The sequence below is a fragment of the Epinephelus lanceolatus genome, chromosome 8 (genome assembly GCF_041903045.1).
Source record: "Epinephelus lanceolatus isolate andai-2023 chromosome 8, ASM4190304v1, whole genome shotgun sequence".
NCBI classification, from domain to species: Eukaryota; Metazoa; Chordata; class Actinopteri; order Perciformes; family Serranidae; genus Epinephelus; species Epinephelus lanceolatus.
The window spans coordinates 46,827,056-46,852,159 of NC_135741.1; the positions used below are offsets into that span (position 1 = coordinate 46,827,056).

Below are 25,104 nucleotides of genomic sequence, written 5' to 3' on the forward strand. Positions count from 1 at the left end.
TCTGGTCTGAGGTTAGAAGAGGCGATCTCAGATGGGAAGCATAGCTGCTGATTCAGATCTACCAACCACCAATAACTTCCTGGCTGGTGTCTGATTTTACAGCACTGACCTTGGTTTGCTTTGCACCTTCGCAGACAAACTCTTGTAAGTGCAGGATGGAATGATGGAGGAGGTAGGGTATTGAGGGATGTCTGTCTGGTCTCCAGGGTTGCTGCTAAACACTTCAGCACCTGATTGTGCCACTGGGTGTAACAACCTTGTGTTAGTCTTGTCTGGCAGCCAACCAGAATGTGTGTCAGGTTTTCTGGAGATGGGCAGAGGAGGCACCGAGGCGTGTACCTTGAGCTGAGGCAGCATCCTGCACCGGTCCGTTCTTGAAAATCGACACCCGCCCATACCCGTAAAGTTCAGTACCAGACCCAACCCGTTACCCATGATTATGTCTAAGTCAAAGCCACACCTGTTAACACCTGTTAATAAAAGTCCTGCGATGCAGCCCGCACCCAAGATTAAACACACACAAGCTACAGTCACTCACATTAAGCTGCAATCTTAAAATACAAATCCATGCAGAGAAGACATCTCTTTCACTGGCTGCACTCAATGCCGAGTAGGTGAAAACATTCCGCGCAATCACTGCTAGGTTAGGAAACCTTTTAGCATGCTCTTTTCATCACCATAAAATCTCAAAAGGATCATCCTTGGGTGTGTTGAACTTGGGCTGAAAAGTTTCATTGCTGGAGTCCTCCACATAGGTGACGAATGTGATGAGTGGGTCAAGGGTTCAAATTGTGTCACTGACTTTCAAAATTAAAGGAATTGTGGCTTGATAATCGTGATTTAGATGTCAAAATATTATACATATACTGCACAACTTTTTCATTTGTTTTATTCTGAAATTAAAAAAATATTTTTTTGTTCTCACCTGCTGCCTGCCTGCATGTTCATTTTTTATCCACGCCTGTACCCATGAATTTATATGTATGTCATTTTTTTTACCTGCTACACAGCTTTTTGCAGGTACCTGACCCAGTGCAGGACTATGGCCTGAGGTTCCTTGGAGATGACAGGACATTGAATTATGAAGCTGGTTTAAGATGCTTCCATGTCACGCATCTTCTTCCAAGAGAACTTTCTCTTCTTAACTCCCTCCTATCTCATCCGCTGTCCTTGTGCTTGAGAAACGTTTTTCGCACCTCATTGCCTGTTGTTGTTGGCGCAGCCCCTCCACCACAAGATCTTGGTACTGAAATGGGGCTGCCCTCTGCCAGGATGGTCTGTTCTCTCCAAGGCTAAGGCCTCCCTTCCTTGTTGCACATGTCCAACAATGTCCCAGTGTTTAAGGGCTGACTGCCTGTTGCTTAGCTGCATATGGGGTCCACTTTCTTCCAGTAGTGAGTGTAGGAGCTGTTTGGGCTACACATTGGTCATGGGATTCTATCAGTGTATTTATTTTCATCCAGGCCCACTCAATGTTATCTTGCAGCTGTCTCAGCAGTCGCCTACTGCATGCCTTGATTGTGGTGAGTGTAGTCAGGTCATCCATATAAGCTTAAATATTGAAATTTACTTACATCAGTAACTATATTAGAATGGCTGCAGATATGTCTTACCCCTGCCTCTGTGTATGACACAGTTTGATTGCACTTTCTATCCTAGTTTTAGGATAGTTTTTCTCTGTTACAGATTGCTTGTGTTCTTCCACTGTGAATCAGATAACCACTTCTTTCAGAGTCTAAAAGATCTTTGGTGCTCTGATAGCATCCGATAATATCTACTTTTCATCTGAAGTGATGGTGAATCTCATCATTTTTGTGTGTTTGTTTGTAGATCAGTGACTTTAACCAGAGAAGAATGATCCGGAGCTCACCCAGCACAGAGCAGGACAGGAGCAAAGAGGATGTTAAGAAGGGGGAGCCAGAGCAGGAGCTGGAGGTGCCAGCAACTTCTTTACACATCTACTATTCTTTTCAATCACATTTGTTCTTTGTTTTATTAGTAAAAACATGTCTGGTACCAGGTGCTGAAGGGGTTCTACAATAACCTTGAGTGTGTCTCAATGAGAGGCCTTTCTTCTGATGTCTTCATGGTGTTCATTCTCAGGTGTTGGTGAATTTGGAGGAAGGTCTGGGTGTGTCTCTGGTCAACAAGATTCCTGAGGAGCTGGTGTTCACTACTCTGTCTGGTATAAATGTCCACTTCACCCACACTGCTACCAACGAGGTGCTTGAGCTCAGCATTCAGAACATCCAGGTGAGCTCAACACAGTTATGAGAAATATTCAGTATTCAACTTTAACTTCAAGATTGTGTAACACCAATTCATACAACAGTAGTTGTTGGTGCACTATATGGTGATAAAACAGAAAGACAGAGAGGTTCATATACATGCATACTGCATTTCTTAAATGGTGACATGCTATCTAGTGATATAATTCACGTCATTAGAGGACGGTGAAATGACAAGATGTGTGTCGTCAGCATGGCTGTGTTTGCTGAATATGGCCAAGGAAAGGGGAAGTGGGACAAAAAGAGGAGTCCAATTATTGAGCCCTGTGGCACCCTCACAGTATGCTATGTTTGTTGTGATGAAGATCATGAGTGTGACAGTGATATTGTGATAATGCAGTGAGGATTCAAACCACTTAAGAACAGTGTCAGAAAGACCCTCTCAGCATACATCTGCTGTCAATCTTCCACTATAATCCCATTCAGATTTCATTCTTTATTGTTTTAATATTTGAATGATACAGTGGCATGCAAAAGTTTGGACATCATGGCCATAATTCTGTTTACTGTGTATAGCTACACTAAGCAAGTAAAATATAACCTGATCTCCAAAAGGCATGAAGTTAAAGATGACACATTTCTTCAATATTTTATGCAAGATCTCTGAGAAGGGGTTCCCAAACTTTTCCATGCCACTGTATTTGAACTTATAATTATATAATAAATTTAGCCTATTATTATTGCTGACCCAGTTAATTATAAGGGGTGTGAATTCATACTGCAAGTTTCATGTGAAATAAACATCATGAATGCTTTGCTACAAGCAGAATCTAGAGCTACGTTTGATAAGGTGTTACATGTTCCTCCTCTGGATGTTATTCCTCAGTGGCAGGATGGTTGGAGCATTCACGGGTACCAGCTGCAGGGTCGTCAGCTGGGGGCCATCCCTCCTTGATGTTTCACCCCTTTAAACCCAGAACATCTCAGGATGGTGGGGCAGTGGTTAGGGATGTCTCCCTACCGCTCCCTGCAGCTGGACCCGGGACTATGCAAGGCAGGGGCGTCCTTCTCCCTGAGCCAGGTCTGAACCTGACTGCATACCTCTTGCACCTCAGCTGCGTGGGGCAGTGAAGACTAGGATTAACCTTCCCCCAGAGAGGGGTTCCAGCTTTGGGCTCTGGTCAGCCATAGCCATCTTGAGCTTGTCTTGGCTGCCATGGCTATCTAGCTGGTGGCTTTCTTTAGTTGTCTGGGTTCCAAACCGATCTTTTGTAAGAAATAGCGCACTAATGTTGATGGGAAACCACGGCAGCTGACTTCAATATGAAATTAGGACGCATGCCACCCTTTGACAAGGGCCTCATCAATAAAGTCCTGGTACTTTGCTTTCTTTAACTGGTGAGAGATGGCTAGCCTATCCTTCCAAGGGACTAAGTTCGACAACCAAGATTGTTTTTGTGCTCCTTGATATTACGATCATGTCTAGTCGGAATGATGTTACTGCTACCTCTTCCAGAAAGACGAGTCTCCTCTTAAGGTCCACCTGCATCTCCCAGTCAGAGGCTCGATTCAAAACAGAAACCAGGCTCTTGGCAGCTGTTGCTGCCCTACGAGTCTTGACCCCTTCCCTTTGGAAATTGACCCCTTTGGGTGGTGAAGCCTGGTGTTTGTTGGCCTTAGCCCTCTGCAGCTGTCTATTTGGCAATTAACACAAGGACCTTGTCGTGCCTCCATCTGTATCTGCCTTCTCCCAGTACCTTGGGACATCCAGTCAAGATGTGGTTCAGGATGCAAACAGCCTCTCTGCAATGTTTGCAGGATGGGTCTTCTGCTTTACCCCAGATCTTTAGGTTGCTTGGAGTTGGTAAGAGGTCAGCCACGGCCGCAGGAGGAAAGACAACTTGCCCTGGTCAGTACCCCAGAGTTCCTTCCAGGACAGTGATCGTTCCAACGCATTGTCCCACTGCATCCACTGTCCCTGGCAGGCAAGCCCTGTGGCTTTTACGCAGCGATCTTCTTCTGCTGCCTCTCGGACCCTCTGGACCACGAGACCTCTCCTGTCTTTGGCATTGGCCTTGCTCCACCTAGTGGTGTTGTAGTTTCCAAGTCCTAGTTGGCCTTGACAGACCACCCCAACAATCTCTTGATGCCTCCAATACATCTCTGCATCCTTCACTGCTTCTTGAGGCGTGCAATTCACACTTAATGGCCTTATTTGCTTATTGCCCTGAGCCACATCTTAAAGGACAACTTCTTTATTTTTCAACCTGGGCCCTATTTCCCCATGTGTATGTGTGCGTATGATTCATGGGTACAACTCGTTCTAAAATTGGTTCAGTATTGAGGGAGGTGGATGCAACCGGAGCCGCGAAACGAGCTAAAACGGTAACGGGGGCAAATGTGTCCCGTATAAGTTTGCGCATTAAAAGTGCTTTTTTTTTCGCCACGGACCGGTTCAGATCGCCAGTGCTATGAGTGCTATGAGTGGAGTCAGCTGTCAGTCAGTGTTGGAGCAGAGAGGGGGAGGGCTACCACGCTGGGTACTGTAAGTGAGTATGTGTGTATGAAGTGTGTGTTTTTTCGCCACTGACCAGTTCAGAACACTAGTGTTATCTCTGTAAATAGCATACTAGCCTTTCCCTTACCTCTGGGCTGTGTGATGTCACGAGCTTTGCTCCACTGTGTCTGTAGCTCTCTCTACTCGTGGGACAGCCGTTTCCTTGAGGAAGACGTGTTTCAGGATTGGATGTCTTCTCTTCTTTGGCTGGCAGAAGTCATCTTGGGAGAACTGAGCACTGCAGACCTGATGGTCTGCAAGGCACAGGAGTGTTAGCATCCAGCCACAACTTGAGCATCTCACCGTCCGACAAAGGCAGCCTATGAAAGCTGTACGGGGTGTTGCGCGACATCCTGTTCTTGTGTTCGGGAAAAAGGCCCGTTTATTTGAGTACTCCAAAAACTCCGGTAACACTCCGGGTAGCACACAAAAGACTCTGTCCTCTGACTCTTCTAGCGTAACACACTTCATACACACATACTCACTTACAGTACCCAGCGTGGCAGCCCTCCCCCTCTCTGCTCCAACACTGACTGACAGGTGACTCCACTCACAGCACTCATAGCACTCATAGCACTGGCGATCTGAACCGGTCAGTGGCGAAAAAAAGCATTTTTAATGCACAAACTTATATGGGACGCATTTGCCCCGTTACCGTTTTAACTCGTTTCGCGGCTCCGGTTGCATCCAACCAATTTTAGAACGAGTTGTACCCATGAATCATACGCACACATACACATGGGGAAATAGGGCCCAGGTTGAAAAATACCAAAGTTGTCCTTTAAGTTGAGCTGTGGTGTTTTTTAGGTTGCCACTGACCGTGCTGTCATAATTCTTTCCAAGGCATTAGATTCCTTGATCTTGAATTGTTGGAATCTCGGACCCTTGGATACTGAAGATGGATTCTGCCAGCTTTCCTTTCAGGATACTTAGGCTCCTCGTTTTTCCTGGATTGAATTGCATTCGTGCCCATGCAGCCATGATAGTATGATAGTATCATGATAGTATGATTATTAATCAAATTGACTCCACGAACACATGAAAACATGGCTTTGGCATAACCATGGCATTAATATTTGGCTCAATGATAACTATGTTCATAAACATAACAATTGTTTTTTGCAGCAAAATGCAGTAAAGACTCCCCCACAAACACAAATAATTGATCCCTGAAAAAATGTATATTCAACGTTATTTTTGGCAATAAAAAAAAAGGATTTTTTCAGCCCGGCAGCCTATACAATAAGGTGTCAGCTGGCTGGTGGCAGAGCTGAAAGTTCTTGGAAAATCTACCCACTTGCTGTTGGCTATATTGTACATCATTTTCCAGCAAATATCACAATATCAATGTGTGTTTTGTTTTTAAAATGTACAAACCTAGGAAGATAGCAAGTACTCACCCATCTTTTAAGTCGTTACATCTCCAGTCTGATCTCGAGTGTATAGCTGAGAGCTTTGTGGTTTGATCACATGACATAACAGAAGTGCATATTTAAGCGATTCAGTCTGGACAGAGAGCGTCCTATGCAATGTGATAGCAGTGTTAATTTCGTTGACGAAAACCATGAAAAAAATTTTTCATCAACAACCTTTTTTCCATCACATAAGCAAGATGATGACGAGCTAAAAATAGATCTTGATAATAAAAACTAAGACGAAATCTATTTTTCATTTTCGTTGACAAGCCATGACAAAAATGTCAGAGGTGGACTATCGGATATTGAAAGCCAAGAACGGCTGTGCTTGTAATTATCTTCAAATGCCGCACGAGCAACAGGCTGGTAAACTCCAGTAAATAGTTGGCGCCAGGATGAGCAGCCACTGGCTGCCAAACTTCACAGCTGATGTGAAAAAGCTTTGTGGAGAAATTTTTTGTAGTCTTAGAATATATTGTCTAAATGATTTTTTTTTTTGTTTTTTTTTTTTGTCAACTTGTCACCTTGGTTCTAATTTCGTATACATGAATTAGCCTAACTGGATTAGTTTAAAGATAAAAACATACAGAAAATATAATGACTAAAAGCTGACTATAATGCCATGTAATTTTTGTCAACTAAAATGTCTTGAATTTTTTGTAAAATATTTTATTTCATTAAAACTATGAAGATTAAAAATGTCTAAAAACCTTCTCACATTAAAACAATATGGAAATGATACATAGTGGTAGATTGATGCCAGTGTTATTGACACTGATTATACAGTATTGTAGTCCATATTTTCACTGTACTGGTTTGATCCAGAAGCTTCCTGTGAATACAGTGTTATCAGTACTCATGTAACCCTCTTCTCTGCTGACCATGCACATAACTGTCACAGTCTGTTTCAGGGAAGAGTGTTGTGTTAATGCTAGATCTGTCATGTGCTGGTCACCAGGTGGATAACCAACTGCTGGGTACTACTCAGCCTGTGATGCTGTGTGTGACTCCCAGCTCCAGTGACAGCAGTGTCAACGACAGCGGCCCGGCCCTACAGGTCAACTCGGTCAAAGTCCCCAGCAACCTCATGCTCACTGATCTGTTCAAGGTGAGTGTCACACAATGAATTAATGCAGCATTACAGTAAACCACTGCATGCTATAGAAACATTTGACTTATTAAAATGTCACAGTCTTTTTTTCCAGATCAGCACCAGATAATTCCTGGTTTCTTGTGCCCATCAGAAACCAGACATTTCTAGTGTACCAGAGATAGCAAATACTAGAATCACCTGACTAATGATGTAACCATGATGTGTTCACAGCACCTCATGGTGACGGCCCGGCGCTTCACAGTCATCATTGAGGAGAAGCTGCTGCTCAAGCTGCTCAGCTTCTTTGGATATGGACAGACAGAAGCTGGTGGGTCATTAGTTAAATGGTAATATTTGTGCACTGCTATGAGTATGAAGGTTGTTTTTGCCTAAAGGTTAAAAAAAATTAATAATCATTAATTTAGAGCTGGAGAAGTTGGATGAAAACATTTATGAAAAGCACAATGAGGACACAGGACCTCCCAAACGTTACTACTTTGAGAACCTGAAGATCAGCCTCCCCCAGGTCAAACTGAGTGTCTTCACTTCCCACAAGCTGCCTCCTGATCTCAAGGTAAGCTGTCTTCTCATTTTTATTCTCCTTGCTGCTCAGTTTTGTTAATCTGCACTCAGCTGATGCACAATAATGTCACCTTTAACAGAGAGCAACATGTCACCTTCTGTTTACTTCATCAGGTGCTAACATCACGTAACTCCAAAGACAAAAGCTGACAACAGACTATTGTTCTCACTAATTTTAGTGATCATCAAGTCTCTTCTGTAGTGGTAATCACAAAATATAATGCAAGCATACTGTTATTGTGATGGCCCACCAGCAGAAATAGAATACTTTTTAATGTATGTAATATTTATTCATTGTGCAAAATAAGAAAAAACATGTTGGCTGATTCTGATTGTTCATTTTAAAACTGATATTGGCCAACACAGATTATGTACAGATATTATTGTTATTATATATATTATATTATTGTTATTATATAACCTCACAATATTCCAGTAATATTTAACCACAACTTGTACATACATCTTTTTATAATATTTACAATGAAAATGAATTAACTTTACTATTTATACACAGCCCTGGATTTACACCCTTTACCTCTATTTTATTATTTAAGTTTTTCTATTTTAAGAACATCAACACAAAAAACAAATACAAAAAACAAAGAAATACACAAACAGCACAGACTAAACAAGTTGACAAGAGTCAATGCCACTTCCAGCAGCCAGCTGACAAAGAGCGAGAGGTAACAGTCCCAATACAGTTTTAGGGATTGTTGAAAGAATCAAAGTATTGAAACAGCAGTAGACTCTGATTATAAAGCAACTCTGATGAGACGGTGTGGTTGAATTGATTTTAGCAATAAGTTTTGTCCATCTGTGGATCACAGAGATGTCATGCTACTGCCTCCTGTTACCATACAATGTCACTCTGTTACTTCCTGTTCCTCCAGCTGCTGTGCCTTCACACGTTTTCTCACATATGTTTTTTTGTTACTCTAGGCTCTGAAAGGCACCCTGGGCTTTCCTCTGGTTCGCTTTGAAGATGCTGTCATCAACATGTACCCGTTCACCAGAGTGCACCCCTATGAAACCCAGGAGATCATCATCAATGACATCCTCAAGCACTTCAGAGAGGTAAGCAGACTGGATGTGCTGCTTTGAACTACCTTAGTCTCGTCTGAAATGTTCTCAATATTATCATAAATGACTGCAGCAGTCAGACTGTTTGGCATCCTCCCCCTTACAGAAGTAATTCCCAATCATTTTTCCAGTGTTAGGACTTTGTTGGCCAGATATGTTAGGCCCCGATCACACAGAAAGCAATTTGCAGTTTGCAAAACATGAGGCGCACCGCCCTGCCTTTTGTTTAATTGAATGCCACTAGTAAAATAACACTTGCTGCACCTTTTTATTGTTGCCAGGCAACCACCCCATGACCTCCTTACCCTACCCTTCCCGTGTAATCAATATACCGTCTATTTTATTTTATTTATATTTTATTTATTTGACAGTAATTAGTATCTAGTTCCTAAAATGGACAGGTAAAGGGTACTTGCTGTAGCTCTGGTTGAGGGTGAGAGGCTGTCAGCAAATAGTTTGTTGAGCACAGGGAAGCAGAGATCTGTGTAGGTACACAAGACGCTAAAAACAGGGTGTACCACCGGTTGGTCCGGGAGCTTCGCCTCTATGATGACTGTTTCTATACTGCACTTAAATGCTTCCACGCCTGCTGTTTTCTATTTAGATGGTTGTAACTGCAGTTTGTAAAGTCATATAGCTCTGGGTATCCAGCAACCACTACCACCAGTTTCTCCTCCATTGTTTTCCAACTGTAAACTTGTTGTCGTGACCACAGCAAATGACTCGCCTCTCAAATCATCCCATACAACAGTGGGGAAAAAGCAGAAATGCTTTTCCGCTCTGAGTTGAAGTTTTTTCAACTCAAGGAGTTTAGAGTACTCCAGCAAAAACACCAGGTGCCTAGAGAACAGAAACATGAGGTGCATAGCAGCGCAAAAACAGCAAACAAAAAGCTTCATTCTCATTAAAAACAATAGGGTCCTCGCCCTTCAGCAGAGGTTCCTAATGAGCTGCCTCAAACTGCTAAAAGGCTTTCTGTGTGTTCGGGGACATATAGTGCTGAAATGGAAGTCACCTCTGCTCATAACCCATTCTTTATGGATTAAACACATCTTCTACTGCGCTTGAACATGTTGTATATTGAAAGGGTTATCCTCAATGTTTGACAGAACTTCTTTTGGGGGACTTGCTATTGTTATCGCTACTTTTTTGTCCTCTTTCTAGTGACCATTCTTGATTTATGTCCTAATATCTATGTTTTATGCTTGTATTTTAATTATGCAATTGTGTGTTTCAGTGTATATGTTTAGGTCTTGTTTATATATTTTTCACATGTATGCATGTAGATGTGTGTGTGTGTGTGTGTGTGTGTGTGTGTGTTTCCTGTCTTCCATCCAGATGCAGACTAATTTTGCTCACTCATATCTGTTAGGGGAGGGGAAAAAAATCAATGCAGCATGCATAGTATCGAGATAATTTTGTGTGGCAATATCGTATCATCACACAATGCCAAGTATCAATTTTTTTATTATATAAATTATTGATATTACAAATACAAATTAAACTTTAGGTAGCCTACTAGAATAATATACTTCATACTTTTTCTGCTACAAAATATGACTGAAGTGAGAACAGACTCAAAGCATTATCTTATTAGATAAAACAGAAGTTGACAAAGTTTTCCTTTGGGGACAAAATTTAAGTTGAAAATAGGTAATATATCGCAACATATTTTATCGCAATACTCGCAACATATTTTAAATATTTGTTTCCTGCTTTCATATCGGTCAAAGATATCTGTTTGTATTGTTAGTCAATCAAACATTACAGCCTGAAACTGATGCTGTGCATCTAATCACTGCATCATGTAGGAACAGATGAGTGCCAATGATGGGTGCATATTAAAAGTCAACATATTTTTAATTGTATTTTTGCAAAGTAAAGATAATTTCATCACCTGTTACTGGCTTCATGGTCACATAGCACATAAGCAGGTCTGTCATGTGATGTGGTGGGCTGTCAGGTCTGTGTCAGGTCATCACTGAACAGTGTTAACCTGTTTGTAGGAGCTGATCAGCCAGGCAGCTCAGATCCTAGGCTCCGTGGACTTCCTGGGAAACCCCATGGGTCTCCTCAACGACGTCACTGAGGGAGTGTCTGAGCTCATTAAGTACGGCAATGTGGGTGGTCTCATACGCAATGTGACCCATGGCGTGTCCAACTCTGCTGCCAAGGTACACCTTTGTCTAGCTGTGTATAAGTGACTCTCTTTTTCTAGATTTACTGTGCTAAATATTTTTACAACATTGTTTTCCTGTTCACAGATCACAATCACAATTATCATTTGATTTGAATGCTTGTTTGGCTGTTGCATTATTGTATTGTATTGTGTAGGCATTCCTGTGTCCACCTCCTGAACATACACGAGCATATACCTGTGAAATATATAAAACATATGAGGAAAAGCATATGAAAGTTGTAATAGTGGAAGAAGCCGTGCAGTTTTAACATCTTCTTGTTCTTTGTGTGTCAGTTTGCAGGTACTTTATCAGATGGGCTGGGGAAGACCATGGACAACCGGCACCAGAGCGAGCGAGAGTACATCAGATACCACGGAGCCACCAGTGGAGAGCACTTGGTAGCAGGGATCCATGGACTGGCTCATGGTACGACCTGGCTCAATTTTTATGTTTGGGCACAGCAGTTACAGTACAGTGATCATTTAGTGGGTGAATAAGAGTCTTTTCACACCTCAACACTGAACAACACTGAATAAAACTGACATTATTGCCTGATGGGTTTGGGGCAGTGAACACTACAAGCAATGTTACAGTTGTGAATATAGAAAATTATAGATATTAGGGTTGTCAGACAGGGGAAAAAAACTGAATCGTGATTAATACAGCATTATCGCCACCTAGTGGATTGGAGGCGCAGTACACCTATAATGGGCTTTTATTGGGAAAAATAGCTCAAATGCGACCCCCAGTGGTAAAATTAGGTACATAATTCGATATATCAGTTCAGTTAGATATTTTGCTTTAAATCAAACCGGTTGGAAAATTTTCAAACCGGCACAAGCCTAGTTGGTAGCTTATTCTCAAAACTGCAGTCTTAGATTTCTCCTTAGTCAGGATGGTGATCCCCTTCACAGCCCTGTACAGAGGGGGAACAATAAGGGGAAATTGGGATGGGTACATTTCAAGCCTGTTATGTAAATTATTGGGCTAATTAACACACCAATTAACGTTTGTTAGAAAATGTTATTAACTTTAATTGACGGAATTGGGCTTATTAACTGGGGTGCACATAATTTTTAGTGAGTTACATCGGTGAGCATCAGCTGTGCTGGGTATTTAAATCAGTCTCGGCGCTGACAATCCAGCTGCAGTGGCTAATCTGACGCACCTCGAGCCAATAATGTGGACAAATGTGACTTGACTACGGAGCGATTGAATCTGCCTCACAGTAAGGAAAGTTTCGATCAGCTGATTTTGCGCAGTGTGTGTGCGCTGTGCACAGTGATGTTTACTGCTTCGTGTGTGGCATTGCACTCAGTGGGAGCTAGATGCTGCGCTTTGGACTGAAGGATGGCTGGCAGGTCCGGAGTGAACTTGGTGGTTGAGATGCAAAGGACATCACGGAGATGGCTGTTGGTCATTTTGGTTCTCAGTCTGCTTTTGTTCAGCGTTAACAGAGAAAATGTTTGCTCACATACGTATGTTGAGCTGAACAGACTCATTCTTTTTGCCTGGCATCTCATCAGAGGAAACGTTTCCTTTTCCAAGCTCCGGTAGAAGGGGTCCATGTCACTGGTTCGACATCCCATTAGTCCGACTGTCCGCGGTGCTGAACGGCTCGCGGCGGGCGTATGGTGCGCCCCGACCGGCTTGAGGCGAAGCAGGCTCACAGCTTATGTGTTTGTCACTTTCTTTTTCATTTTAACCCACACCATGATCTTTTCCTGACCCTAACCAAGTGGTTTTTGTGCCTAAACCTAACCAGACCTTAACCACAGGGCATCATGATGATTTCAGAACAACGGGACTTCGGAACAATGAGTTTAATATGGTCGGAACAATGGGATGTCGAACCAATGGGATGTCGAACCAATGGGCAGTTCCCGGTAGAAGTCGGGGAGGGAGAGACTGATGTTGATTATTCAGAGATTCATCACACTGCATCTCGATGAGTTTTAATTGCCTTGTTTAACAGTAGCACCCCCTAGTGTTAAAACTAAGAAGTACAATACAGTCACGCACAAGTTTCAAGTGTGGGCCATATTTCATTATATTTCTCGAATTTCCTGCAGGCCAATTAAAAATGGATCGCGGGCCACAGTTGGACACCCCTGCTGTACTGCTTTCAAATATTTATTCACCTGTAGATCAATTAGTCTTATTTGGTGTTGTCTGCTGAGTCAACTCACATATTTAACTGTGTATAAATGAGGGGCCGTGTTCCACAGTGAGGTTTAAATGGTTCTGGATGTACAGAGTAGAAGCTGCTCTGACACATTCACACAATGAGGATGATTTCTACCACAAAGTTCTTTTAGGTATGAAGTTAATGGAGTTCTTTAGAGAAAAAAAAGTCATCTGGGGAGTAGTTTGGTTCATTTACATAAAATTCAGCTTTTTTACAAACATGGTTCTTTTCTTCAGGCCTTAAATGTAAGGCTTATTTTATATTCTCTCTTGCTGATAATTTCCCACCAGAACCCTTTAATTTAATCAGCTCAATTCTTTACGTTCTGTTCTTTATGTTTTATTTCTGGTTCAGAAATAAAATTAAAATTCACTTTTTTTTTAAAACTCCTTCTCTGCGCTCTTGGCACAAGAAATGTGCAGCACCAAAACATATTTCAGATTTATTGAAATAAATTATCAGAGCATGGGCGTGGGACATCTAAACATTATTTCGAGTTAAGTTTCGGTTTTTAAAGACGTGGATGTGGGAAAGCAATTCAGCGTCTGTCTCAAGCAGCTGGTGAACTGGGATCAGCTAGAGAGCTGGAAGGAGACGGTGTGATTTTACGTCAGACTTGCTTACTTGTTATTGAGTTTAACGGTGGGTTATTGCCTAAATTATACTGGCTGTATTGAGATGTTTTAATTGTAGTTTAATCTGACAACAGTTACCAACAATACCAAAGCTTAGGGCAAATGCTGTTGTTACTTGGCTGTCCATGAAGGCAGGTCAGGGTGATGCTGCTCTGCAGATCACTTGATTTAAGTGCATTAACTGTGGTGACTGTGACAAGGAACGTTGATGAGGGAGGGGTACAGGCTCTTGAGGTCTGGCAGGATTAAAACATAAGTGCATTTTCAGGCATTACAGCATGATTATAATGAGGAGCTGACGTCATGGGCCAAAGTAAAAAAACTAAAATATTAAGTCAGAAAAAGAAATTGAAGAAATGGAATGGAAGAAATGTCTTGTGCAAAAGACCATTTATCTAGTCAGAGGGCAAAAAATTTCCTGGGGGAAGATCTCCTGTGCAAGTTTGCTTGTCCTTTTAAATAAACACCCCCTTCCCCCCAGGTATCATTGGAGGCATGACGAGCATCATTACGTCCACAGTGGAGGGTGTGAAGACAGAAGGTGGAGTCAGCGGCTTCTTCTCAGGCCTGGGAAAAGGTCTGGTGGGCACTGTGACCAAACCGGTGGCTGGAGCTCTTGACTTTGCCTCAGAGACAGCGCAGACAGTCCGGGACATGGCTAGTCTCAGTAACCACAGGTGGGTTGAGGCTCTTACTTAATTATTATATGAACCTTTGAAAAAATGACGTTTGTATTATACAGAGTCAAAGAGTCTGTGGATATTCTCATTTATCCAGGTCAATTCCATTCTGGCAACAATTTAATCGTAGGCAACTGGACTTTGATTTTGTCTAGAAGATGAAGAAGAAGAAGAAGAAGTCCAGCCGCCTACGATTTAATTGTTGCCAGAACAGAGTCAAAGAGACTTTCAGGTCTCTACAGAGAATACACTGAGAGCTGAATTTGCTAACGTTTATTGAAAGTAAATTACCAAAGCTGTATGTTAAGGAGGTTTATGCTGTGAAGTGATTTGGAAGGACATGTAATGACTGGATTTTAGAATGCTGAAGCAAATCTCATGACAAAAGCAGAGAGAGAAACAGTGCCAGCAAACTCATATCAACATGGATATAAAAAAAAAAAAAAAAAGAGTTCTGTACTGTACTGTGTGTAAAGTGTTTGTGTTGTTGCTGTGTTTATCAGACTCGGTGTGCAGCGGGTCAGGAAGCCTCGCTGTTGTAAGGGACCTCAGGGTCTGCTGCCTCGACACTCGGCCACCCAGGCAGACGGTCAGGAGCAGCTCTTCCGCCTCACTGACAACATCCACTCTGAGTTGTGAGTCTCACCCATTTCACTACATTCAAACACACTCTGTGTGTCTTAAGGCGGACTTATATTTTTATACTATAACGTTTTATTGTTACTAGCACAATCCGGTGGCATTTTACATTGTATAAATTAGCCTAGCAGCTAGCGCAGTTTTCCTCTACTCATATGAGGCCAGGAACAACAGCAACATTTATCAAAGGTAATGTTAGAAAATTCGGCTCCATTTGCAGTTCACAAGGTTCACTGACAAAACAGCTGTCTTATATAAACACGTTTTCCAAACTAAATACAACATGCTGTTATTAGCACAAGCCCATGGCATTTTACATTGTATAAATTACTCATATGAAGCCAGGATAAATCCCACACAAGACTTAGAATGCTATTTTCTAGGGACTTTATTGTCTTCACAATTAATTTTTTTCTTATCTGTGGAATAAAAGTAAATAAAAGCTTTGTTTCCACTGAGGGACATGTTTTCAGCTTACAGAAATAGACAGGACAGCTGCGTTGCTGTGACGTTTAGTTACATTTCTGGGGAGGTGCATGTAATGGCTACTGCGTAGGGTACAGTTTAGGTTATGGCGTAGGTTATGGCGCAGGTTATGGCATCAATCCATCACAGAAGTATAAATCCTGCTTAACACTCTTATCACCTGCTGTTCCATTACACTGAAAGTTCAGTGTCTGTTTGCCACAATAGCTTCATCGCTGTGGAGCCAATCGACAGCTATTGCGTCCTCATCTCCTCCAAAGTGGTCTACTTCCTGAGGCCGGGGGAATACGTGGACCGTGAGGCCATCTTCCTGGAAGTCAAGTATGATGACCTCTACCATTGTCTGGTCTCTAAGGATCATGGGAAGGTATATGTGCAGCTTACCAAGAAGGCTGAGAGCACCAGCAGTGGTGTGGCCATTCCTGGCCCCTCCCATCAGAAACCCATGGTGAGACACTCATCTGACTCATTTTACATTGTCAGTCTCTGGATAGCACGACTGCTTTAGCGACACCCACATAGGAATATACATACATATTGGCATACAAGGAACTGCATTGGAGTGGTTTAGGTCTTACTTGACTACTGTCTTACTTGCCGACGTGCCCTTGAGCAAGGCACGTCGGCTGTGCCCAGGAGGTGAACTGGCACCTCTCGAGCTACCAGTCCACGCTTCGCATTTGGTCCGGATGGGGACTTGAACAGTCGACCCTATGGACTGAGGTACTGCCGCCCCTCCCGCCGCATGTTGCTCACTTTAAGTGATATACTGGAATCATACATGTCAACGTATTGATAACTTCCATTTCACCAAAAATACACTCATTAGTTTTTATGCCTCTGCGCTGGCAAGAGCCATGACCAGAGGCATTATGTTTTCGGTGTTTTGTTAACACTGTATCTCAAGAAAGCCTCAAGGGAGTTTTTTCAAATTTGGCACAAACATTCACTTTGACTTAAAGATGAACTGATTAAAGTTTGGTGGTCATAAGTCAAAGGTCAAGTCCATGTGACCTCATCAGTCTCATTCTTGTGAATGTGATATCTCACAAATACCTTGAGTGAATTTCTTCAAATTTGGCACAAATGTTCACCCGGACTCATTGAACTGATTTGATAGGTCAAAGGTCGAGGACAGTGTGACCTTGCATCTGTCTCATTCTTGTGATCACAATATCTCAAGAACAGCTAAAGGGAATTTCTATAAATTTGACACAAATGTCCACTTGGACTGAACAATAAATTGATTAAAATGTTATGGTCAAAGGTGAAGGTGAGTGTTAGACTTGCACCGATTACAATTTTTGGGCCGATACCGATTTCCAATTTGCAGATTGCTTGGACGGCCAATTCCGATTTTGGCCGATTCCGATTTCATTTTTTTCAAACCACTTTACAGCACACAAGATATGGCAATATTTTCTATCTTTCCTTTACTAGAACATTTTAACCAAGATGGAACCAGCTTTTTAATAATCATCTCAAACAAACAAAAAAAAAAGGGACACAGGTTAAGAAACATTTTCCTTTTTGCTCAAATATAACTTCAGGTACAGTATGAAAATAAATAAGTAAAAAAGGCATGCATAAATAAAAACATAGATAAATTAAATAATAATTCTTGGTGTAGAGCATTTGTGGGTAATTTCTTTAGTAGACGGTTAACACGGACAATTAATGACTTTCTCCTTCTCTCTTTTGAGAGTGCGTGAATGATTTAGGTGAGAAGCCACCCATGTTTCATTTCCTCACATCGCCCATGCCATGAGTTGCACATGTGCGCGTGTGTGCGCTGCTGATGTTACACGATGTCAATCATGCAGCGCGCCAGGAATTTGACCGGCGTTTTAAATCGTCATATTTTAGACTGACTGGCCGGTCGCAGATCATGGCCAGTTTTTGTCACTCTCCAGCACTCAGAGCCATACAGCAGGACGGCCTTAAAATCACTGATGTAGATCCTCATCTTAGTTTTGAGGCTATACTGTTTAGACTTCCACATGTAATGAAGTTGGCTAAAAGCACCTCTTGCTTTGTGAAGGCGTGCCATGATGTCTTTTTTATTTTTTTTATTTTTTTTTTTATTGACAAGATCATGGCCATTAGATCATGCATTTCACCGCCTTCTTATGACCCCTCCACTGCTGTCACTTGCTCTGCTGTTTTTAAGGACTTTGAGCCTGTGTCTCTTTCACAGTTAAATGATATAATTGGTCATATGAAACCTTCTACTTGTCCCACAGATGTTATTCCCTCTCGCCTTTTTAAAGATACCTGTGAGACTATTGGGTTGGGTTGGGTTGTACCAGCAAATTTTAAGCATGCGGTTGTGCAACCACTGATTAAAAAACCTAATCTGGACACCTCTGTCTTGTCAAATTTTAGGCCCATCTCAAAACTTCCTTTTCTTTCAAAGATTTTGGAAAAAATTGTGCGTGTTCAATTGCAGTCCTTCTTAATTCAAATGGTATTCTTGAGGTGTCCCAGTCTGGTTTTAAAGCTTTTCATAGCACTGAAACAGCACTTTTGAAAGTTTTTAATGATCTTTTATAAGCCACTGATGCAGGGAATTCTGCCCTTCTTATGCTCCTAGACCTCTCAGCTGCCTTTGATACAGTGTATCATAGTATCCTTATCGCTCGCCTAGAGCATCATATTGGCATACAAGGAACTGCATTGGAGTGGTTTAGGTCTTACTTGACTGACAGAAGCTTCTCTGTCAGCCTTGGTGATTGTGTGTCCTCCTCAGCACCTTTAACCATGTGGAGTGCCTCAGGGGCCCATTCTTGGGCCTATCCTCTTTTCCCTTTATATGCTCCCCCTGGGTTCAATTCTGAGAAAGCATGGCATTGCATTTCATTTTTATGCAGATGACCAGGCCTGGAATTTCGTCATTTTAGGGGCAAGGCCACTTGGCCTTTCATGTTGTCAATTTTTTGAGGGCACAAAGGCCAAAAGCCAGGGCAGCAAGGCCATACAATAAAACAATGATTTTAAGTCCACGTCCATAATGAATTTAAGGACTAAGGATGTATAACTATCTGTGAAATGAAGAAATAAAACAAGCTCAAGTAATAATAATGAGTATAATAAGTAATAATGTGATTTATTTAATAGCACTAATAAACCCAATGTGTTTTAAATATAGAACAACCAGGTTCATGTATTTATAAGCAAACAATGTTAAATATTAGGCCTAAATATTTTTTGAGTGTACATGATAAACTGATTCACTGAACAAGACTGGCTTACAATTATGTTTGATGTGTTGTTAGATAGCCAACAATCAAACAAACTACAGCAGGGTTATTCAATTACTATTTCAACTGGGCCACATTTCAAAACCAGATAATGTTGACGGGCCACATTTTTAGCAGCGAGCAACAGATCCACTTTTTTTGCATACATATATATATTTATATATACAGGCATGGCCCTCCTCAACATGATGCAGAAACAGACTAAAAGAGAGCTGTCAATGCAAAGAAGTATAATAAGTGACATTAACAGTATCTAATAACACACACTCTCTCTCTACCAGCATCTTCCTCTCTCCCTCTCCTACACACACACACACATGCACACACACACACACACACACATGCACACACCTCACCTCCTGACGTTTTCCTTATAGGTCAGTTATACAGGATATAGTTTTATAGCCTACAGTCCATGGCAGCAACAGTCATGTTTACAACAACAAAGTCACTCTTCAAAACCCAATAATATCTCACTGGAATATAAATTTTCCTCCTGACATCACAATACTGAGTGAAGAAAGTCACGTTATCTCAGCATGAAGACAGACATCAGTATCAGTCATTCATCCTGCTCTCTGTCCCTCCTCTACTGAGGACACTCACTGTCTGCAGGTCGGCTGCCTCAGGTACATGTTCAGATAAAGTGTTAGCCTACATACAGACAGCTTTCATTTTAGTTTGTCTTTAACTGTTTGCTGTTGGCCTCGCGAGCGCGATGTGCTTGTGTCTACCGCGATCATAAATCATAATAGCGGAGAATGAGAGACTGTGGACAGAGCAGATTGAAATATGGCTTTCTAAATGCTGATCACATGTATTGATAAAGTATTGGCTTGGCTGGCAGAGGTTTTATCGCACTTACTCACAGTAACAAGTGTAGTAGATAGATAGATAGATTGGTGTCAGACTGTCGTTACAGCCCATCCGAGCGGTTCATGCCAGGCTCGAATCAAACCCCCTACTGGTGATGTAGGCATCGTCTCATTTGATGTTGCTCAATAAGACTGTCATCGTATTTTTTTTCTCAATAGACGCAGGTGTCAAAGCCGTGTTGACAGGAAAGAGGCAGAGGAGAAAACCGCAAAATCACCTGGGGCAGTGCAGGCGGGGCATCAAGGCCACTGTGGCCTTAGGGCAGATAATTTGTGTGCCTCACAAAATGTGTTTTTGGCCATAGCTCAAGAATTCATATGCAGATTTTGACAAAATCTCACACAAATGCCTAATAGGATAAAATGATGAGGTAAAGACATATCCAAAAGGTCAAAGGTCAACTTTACTGTGACATCATAATGTTATGCATAAAATATTTTTCTGGCCAGTATTTAATGTCATATCTCAGGAACAGAAAGGGAAATATTTGGTCACATGCTGAATTGGTGACACACTTCTTGGGTGTCCACCTTGAAACTTTATATACAGTGCCCTCCAAAAGTATTGGAACAGTGAGGCCAATTCGTTTACTTTTGTTGTAGACTGAAAACATTTGGGTTTGACATCAAAAGATGAATATGGGACAAGAGATCAACATTTCAGCTTTTATTTCCAGGTATTTACATCTGGATCTGATACACAACTTAGAAGATAGCATTATTTGTAATGGGACACAATTTTTTTAGGTGAGCAAAAGTATTGGAACATATAAACTTAAAATAGATTAAAGTGAATGAGACTTAATATTTAGTTGCAAATCCTTTGCTTTCAATAACTGCATCAAGCCTGTGACCCATTGACATCACCAAACTTTTGCATTCTTCTTTTGTGATGCTTTTCCAGGCTTTCACCGCAGCCTCTTTCAGCTGTTGTTTGTTTTGGGGGGTTACTCCCTTCAGTCTCCTCTTCAGCAGGTAAAATGCATGCTCTATTGGGTTTAAGTCTGGAGACTGACTTGGCCAGTCTAAAACCTTCCACTTCTTGCCCCTGATGAACTCCTTTGTTGTTTTGGCAGTGTGTTTTGGGTCGTTATCTTGCTGCATGATGAAGGATCTCCCAATCAGTTTGGTTGCATCTTTCTTTAAATTAGCAGACAAAATGTTTCTGTAGACTTGTGAGTTCATTTTGCTGCTGCCATCATGTGTTACATCATCAATGAAGATGAAAGAGCCCGTCCCAGAAGAAGCCATGCAAGCCCAAGCCATTAAATTACCTCCACCGTGTTTCACAGATGAGCTTGTATGTTTGGGATCATGAGCAGATCCTTTCTTTCTCCAAACTTTCGCCTTTCCATCACTTTGGAAAAAGTTAATCTTTGTCTCATCAGTCCATAAAACTTTTTCCCAGAATTTTTGAGGCTCATCTCTGTACCTTTTGGCAAATTCCAGCCTGGCCTTCCTATTCTTCTTGCTAATGAGTGGTTTGCATCTTCTGGTGTAGCCTCTGTACTTTTGTTCATGAAGTCTTCTGCGAACAGTAGATTGTGATACCTTCACTCCTGCCCTCTGGAGGTTGTTGCTGATGTCACTAACAGTTGTTTTAGGGTCTTTCTTTACAGCTCTCACAATGTTTCTGTCATCAACTGCTGATGTTTTCCTTGGTCTACCTGTTCGACGTCTGTTGCTTAGTACACCAGTGGTTTCTTTCTTCTTCAGGACATTCCAAATGGTTGTACTGGCTATGGCCAATGTTTGTGCAATGGCTCTGATTGATTGTCCATCTTCTCTCAGATTCACAATTGCTTCTTTTTCACCCATAGACAGCTCTCTGGTTTTCATGTTGGTTCCACCTCTAAATGCAGTCTGCACAGGCAAAACCTATCGTACCCAATCTGAAACTGAGCTCAGACATTCAGTGCTATTTATTGTTTGAATAATCAATGTAATTGGGAGACACCTGGGCAACAAAACACACCTGTCAGTCACATGTTCCAATACTTTTGCTCTCATGAAAAATGGGTGGGTTCAAACAAAAGGTGCTATCTTCTAAGTTGTGTATCAGATCCAGATGTAAATACCTGGAAATAAAAGCTGAAATGTTGATCTCTTGTCCCATATTCATCTTTTGATGTCAAACCCAAATATTTTCAGTCTACAACAAAAATAAAAGAATTGGCCTCACTGTTCCAATACTTTTGGAGGGCACTGTAGATTGTCTGTGCTGCTGGGGGGAAAGATGTGTGTGAAGCATTACAGACATAGATGTAGACTGTGACAGAGACTTAACTGGTGCTTGGAGGCATACAACTGCAGGGTGATGATTTTGGTTTTAAATTTCTTCTACAGTATATTATCTGAGTCTGGACAGAGACGGACGTGGATGTAAGCTGCAACTTGACTTGTTGGTTTACAACCACAAGTGGTAACTGTATTTTGTCCAGGTACTGAGATCTCTGTCTCTGGGATTTCATGCCTCAACCCCTAGTACAGTGGAATTGAATGGATTTTAGTTTTTGCTCCTTTGGAAAAAAAAATGTCAAAAAATGACTTTACACAAAGTTACAATTCACAAGAAATTCAACAGGACCATGTCACTCAAGACACCATTACTGTTACTCTGGATAGACACTGTCAACAGTTCTCATAGGAACTACCCTTTTGATGGAAGTAATCCCAATATAAATGCTGAGGTTTGTTGAGTAACCGGAACATTTAAGACATCCCCTCTGAAAAAACTTTTTCAAGGGACCAAGACCCTTCTGAGCAACTCAGGAGCTAAACCTGCTTTTTGACTGAAGGAACAGGATCCTTCCACGGGGCAGAGATGTCCCTGCTGCTGGAGCAGAACTCTCTAAAGGTTCAGCAGCTTAAGGGGGCGGAGTTTGCAAGGCAGACTGTTGCTGATTGAACAAACAGAGGCTGTGGCAATATAGTTTCTGGAAAGAGATGTTAAAGCTGCCCATACCTCTGATTTATTTAGTCAATCAGATAGTTCTGGTGTTGTGGGACATCATCCTCTTCCATCTTCCTACACAGCTAGCTACATCCACACAGAATAGCGGGAAATTAGTGACAGCTTTGTTTGTATAGCACTTTTCATACACCAGCGTAATTCAAAGTAGTAAAATAGAAAACATAGTAAAGGCTAGAGATTTTCCCCTTGACTCAGGGGACACAAAGCAGTCCTGTCCCAGAAGACGTGAGAGGTCTGGATGGTTCAAAGTGTAGCAGAAGCTCAGAAATGTATTTGGGTCCTAAACCATTCAGTGCTTCTAAACCCACAGGAGTATTTTGAAGTCAATTTTCTGACAGACAGGAAGCCAGTGTAAAGACCTCAGAACTGGAGTGATGTGATCTACTTTAGGGAAACACAGAAATCTACACTATAAAAAAAATTACTAAACAGTTTTACAGTCATTCAGTCCTTCATTACACGGCCTGTTTTGTTTTGTTTTGGGGTTGTTGTTTTTCGTGTTCTTTCTCCCCACATCCCCTTCTCTCAGTGGTGTAGTGACGTCACAAGAAATTGGATAATTCGCCCATTTCCCCCAGAGAGCAGGTTAAGTGTAATGAGCGGGGAAGGGAGGCTGGGGGGGCGGAAGGAACCCGGAAAAAATTTCCTCTCTGTTATTTAGTAGGCTTTTCTATGTAGTTATGTTGTGGTGGTCTTATGTAATATTTCAAAATAGTAGTAATGGTATTTCTAAAGAATAGTAAAAGATAATCATTCTGATTTTTTTTTCCCCCATTTGTGGCACCCCCTGTGGATGATGGCGCCTCTGGCATCGGCCTGCACTGTCTATGCCGCGGGCCAACACGTCACGGTATAAATCTGTGACCCTCTGATCATCTGACACAGTGTGAATGGGGGGGTCATGGAGCACACTGTACAATGATGCTTACTTTTATTCCCAACGCCCCTCATCTGTCTGTCGGTCTGTCTGATCCCATCAGTAGTATTTCCACTTGCTAATCAAGTAACGATCTTCTCCACAGGTCCATGTGAAGAATGAGAGTCTCGCCATCAAAATTTCTCAAGAAATCAACTATGCCAAGAGTCTGTACTATGAGCAGCAGCTCATGCTGCCTGCCAGTGAGAACGAAGACTGCCTACTGCTTGAGTCTTGATCACATGACTTTTCTGAGGTGTCTGAAGGACTACTAATTTTTCTTAAAACGTGAGGAGGAGAGGACCTTTATTGATTTTTGTAGGCCATGGTATTTTTAAGTGTTTGACAAACTGCATCAAAGGGAATAGTCACATGACCTGATGTTTGGCAAAGCACATTCATGCACAGGACAAAAACATATGCAAGGCAGTGTTAGTTTGACTGTGTATATGTTGAAAACACTGACTTTCTGTGTTGATATGATTGCTGATGGCAGCAGGTGTACACATGACACAGGTGTTCTGTATGTTTGTGAATAGACAGAAATGTAAATAGACCTACATACCAATACTATAAACCAGTGTACATACTGTATTAATTATGAAGTATGGAGAATAACTACAGCTGATAATGTGAAATGTAAGAAACTGCCTTTACAACTCTATTTTGTGTATAAGAGATTATTAGTTGGGGGGGGGGGATTGCACTGACACAGGGAGGGACGGGACCTCACACGCACAGAAACTGCCTGTTACTGTCTCTCTGCCTTTTACAATCACAGACCTCCGAGTCTGACATGTCTCTGCTTTTATTTAACAACCCTTTTTTAATGAGCCCAGTTATTTCTAACCAGAGTCTTCTAAAAGGCAGTGTGCACTTCCAACTCACCAGGCTTCACTCAGAATTGTACTCAACTTGTTGAAGAGTGTTTGGTGTCAGATGAGATTTTCTTGAGCTTAGTTGTGTCTGCCTGTCAGAGAGGTAGTGGACTGTGGTGGATGTGTGATCCTGTAAAATAATGTTCACATGGACACTGCTTCAAATAAAGCACCACAGCTGCAGCACTCACTTTGTGGGACCTGTTATTTCCAATCTTGAACGTACAGTATTTGTTGTAGTCTATCATTGCATACACAAACCTGTCAGGGTGAGGAGCGTGATGATTATTTATTAACTAAAATAAATCCCAAAGTTAAAAATCTCAACATTTTTCAATTTATAATCCTTAAGATCTGCTGCAAGATTTTTTCAGTGCTGACGGTGATTGTTCCAACAAAAATGCGTCTACAAGAAAAGAAAGTTTCTGGAGAGTG

General features: G+C 41.7%; 1 protein-coding gene across 6 annotated transcripts in view; it reads left to right on the top strand.

Moving 5' to 3' along the window:
• vps13d (vacuolar protein sorting 13 homolog D) overlaps positions 1-24,855 on the top strand; it is a 268,286-nt gene extending 243,431 nt beyond the window's left edge. For 5 of the 6 annotated variants that reach the window (XM_078170380.1, XM_033628066.2, XM_033628069.2 and 2 more), the window contains 12 exons: positions 1,831-1,935; positions 2,104-2,253; positions 7,159-7,308; positions 7,525-7,621; positions 7,719-7,867; positions 8,818-8,952; positions 10,965-11,132; positions 11,432-11,564; positions 14,443-14,638; positions 15,145-15,276; positions 15,974-16,214; positions 23,898-24,855. In XM_078170380.1, the coding sequence (XP_078026506.1) occupies positions 1,831-1,935; positions 2,104-2,253; positions 7,159-7,308; positions 7,525-7,621; positions 7,719-7,867; positions 8,818-8,952; positions 10,965-11,132; positions 11,432-11,564; positions 14,443-14,638; positions 15,145-15,276; positions 15,974-16,214; positions 23,898-24,029 (1,788 nt within the window). In that variant the 3' untranslated portion in view covers positions 24,030-24,855. Of the gene's footprint in view, positions 1-1,830; positions 1,936-2,103; positions 2,254-7,158; positions 7,309-7,524; positions 7,622-7,718; positions 7,868-8,817; positions 8,953-10,964; positions 11,133-11,431; positions 11,565-14,442; positions 14,639-15,144; positions 15,277-15,954; positions 16,215-23,897 lie in introns of those variants that run through there. The other variant, XM_078170383.1, reaches the window with a different exon arrangement.
• The last annotated feature ends 249 nt before the right edge of the window (positions 24,856-25,104 follow it).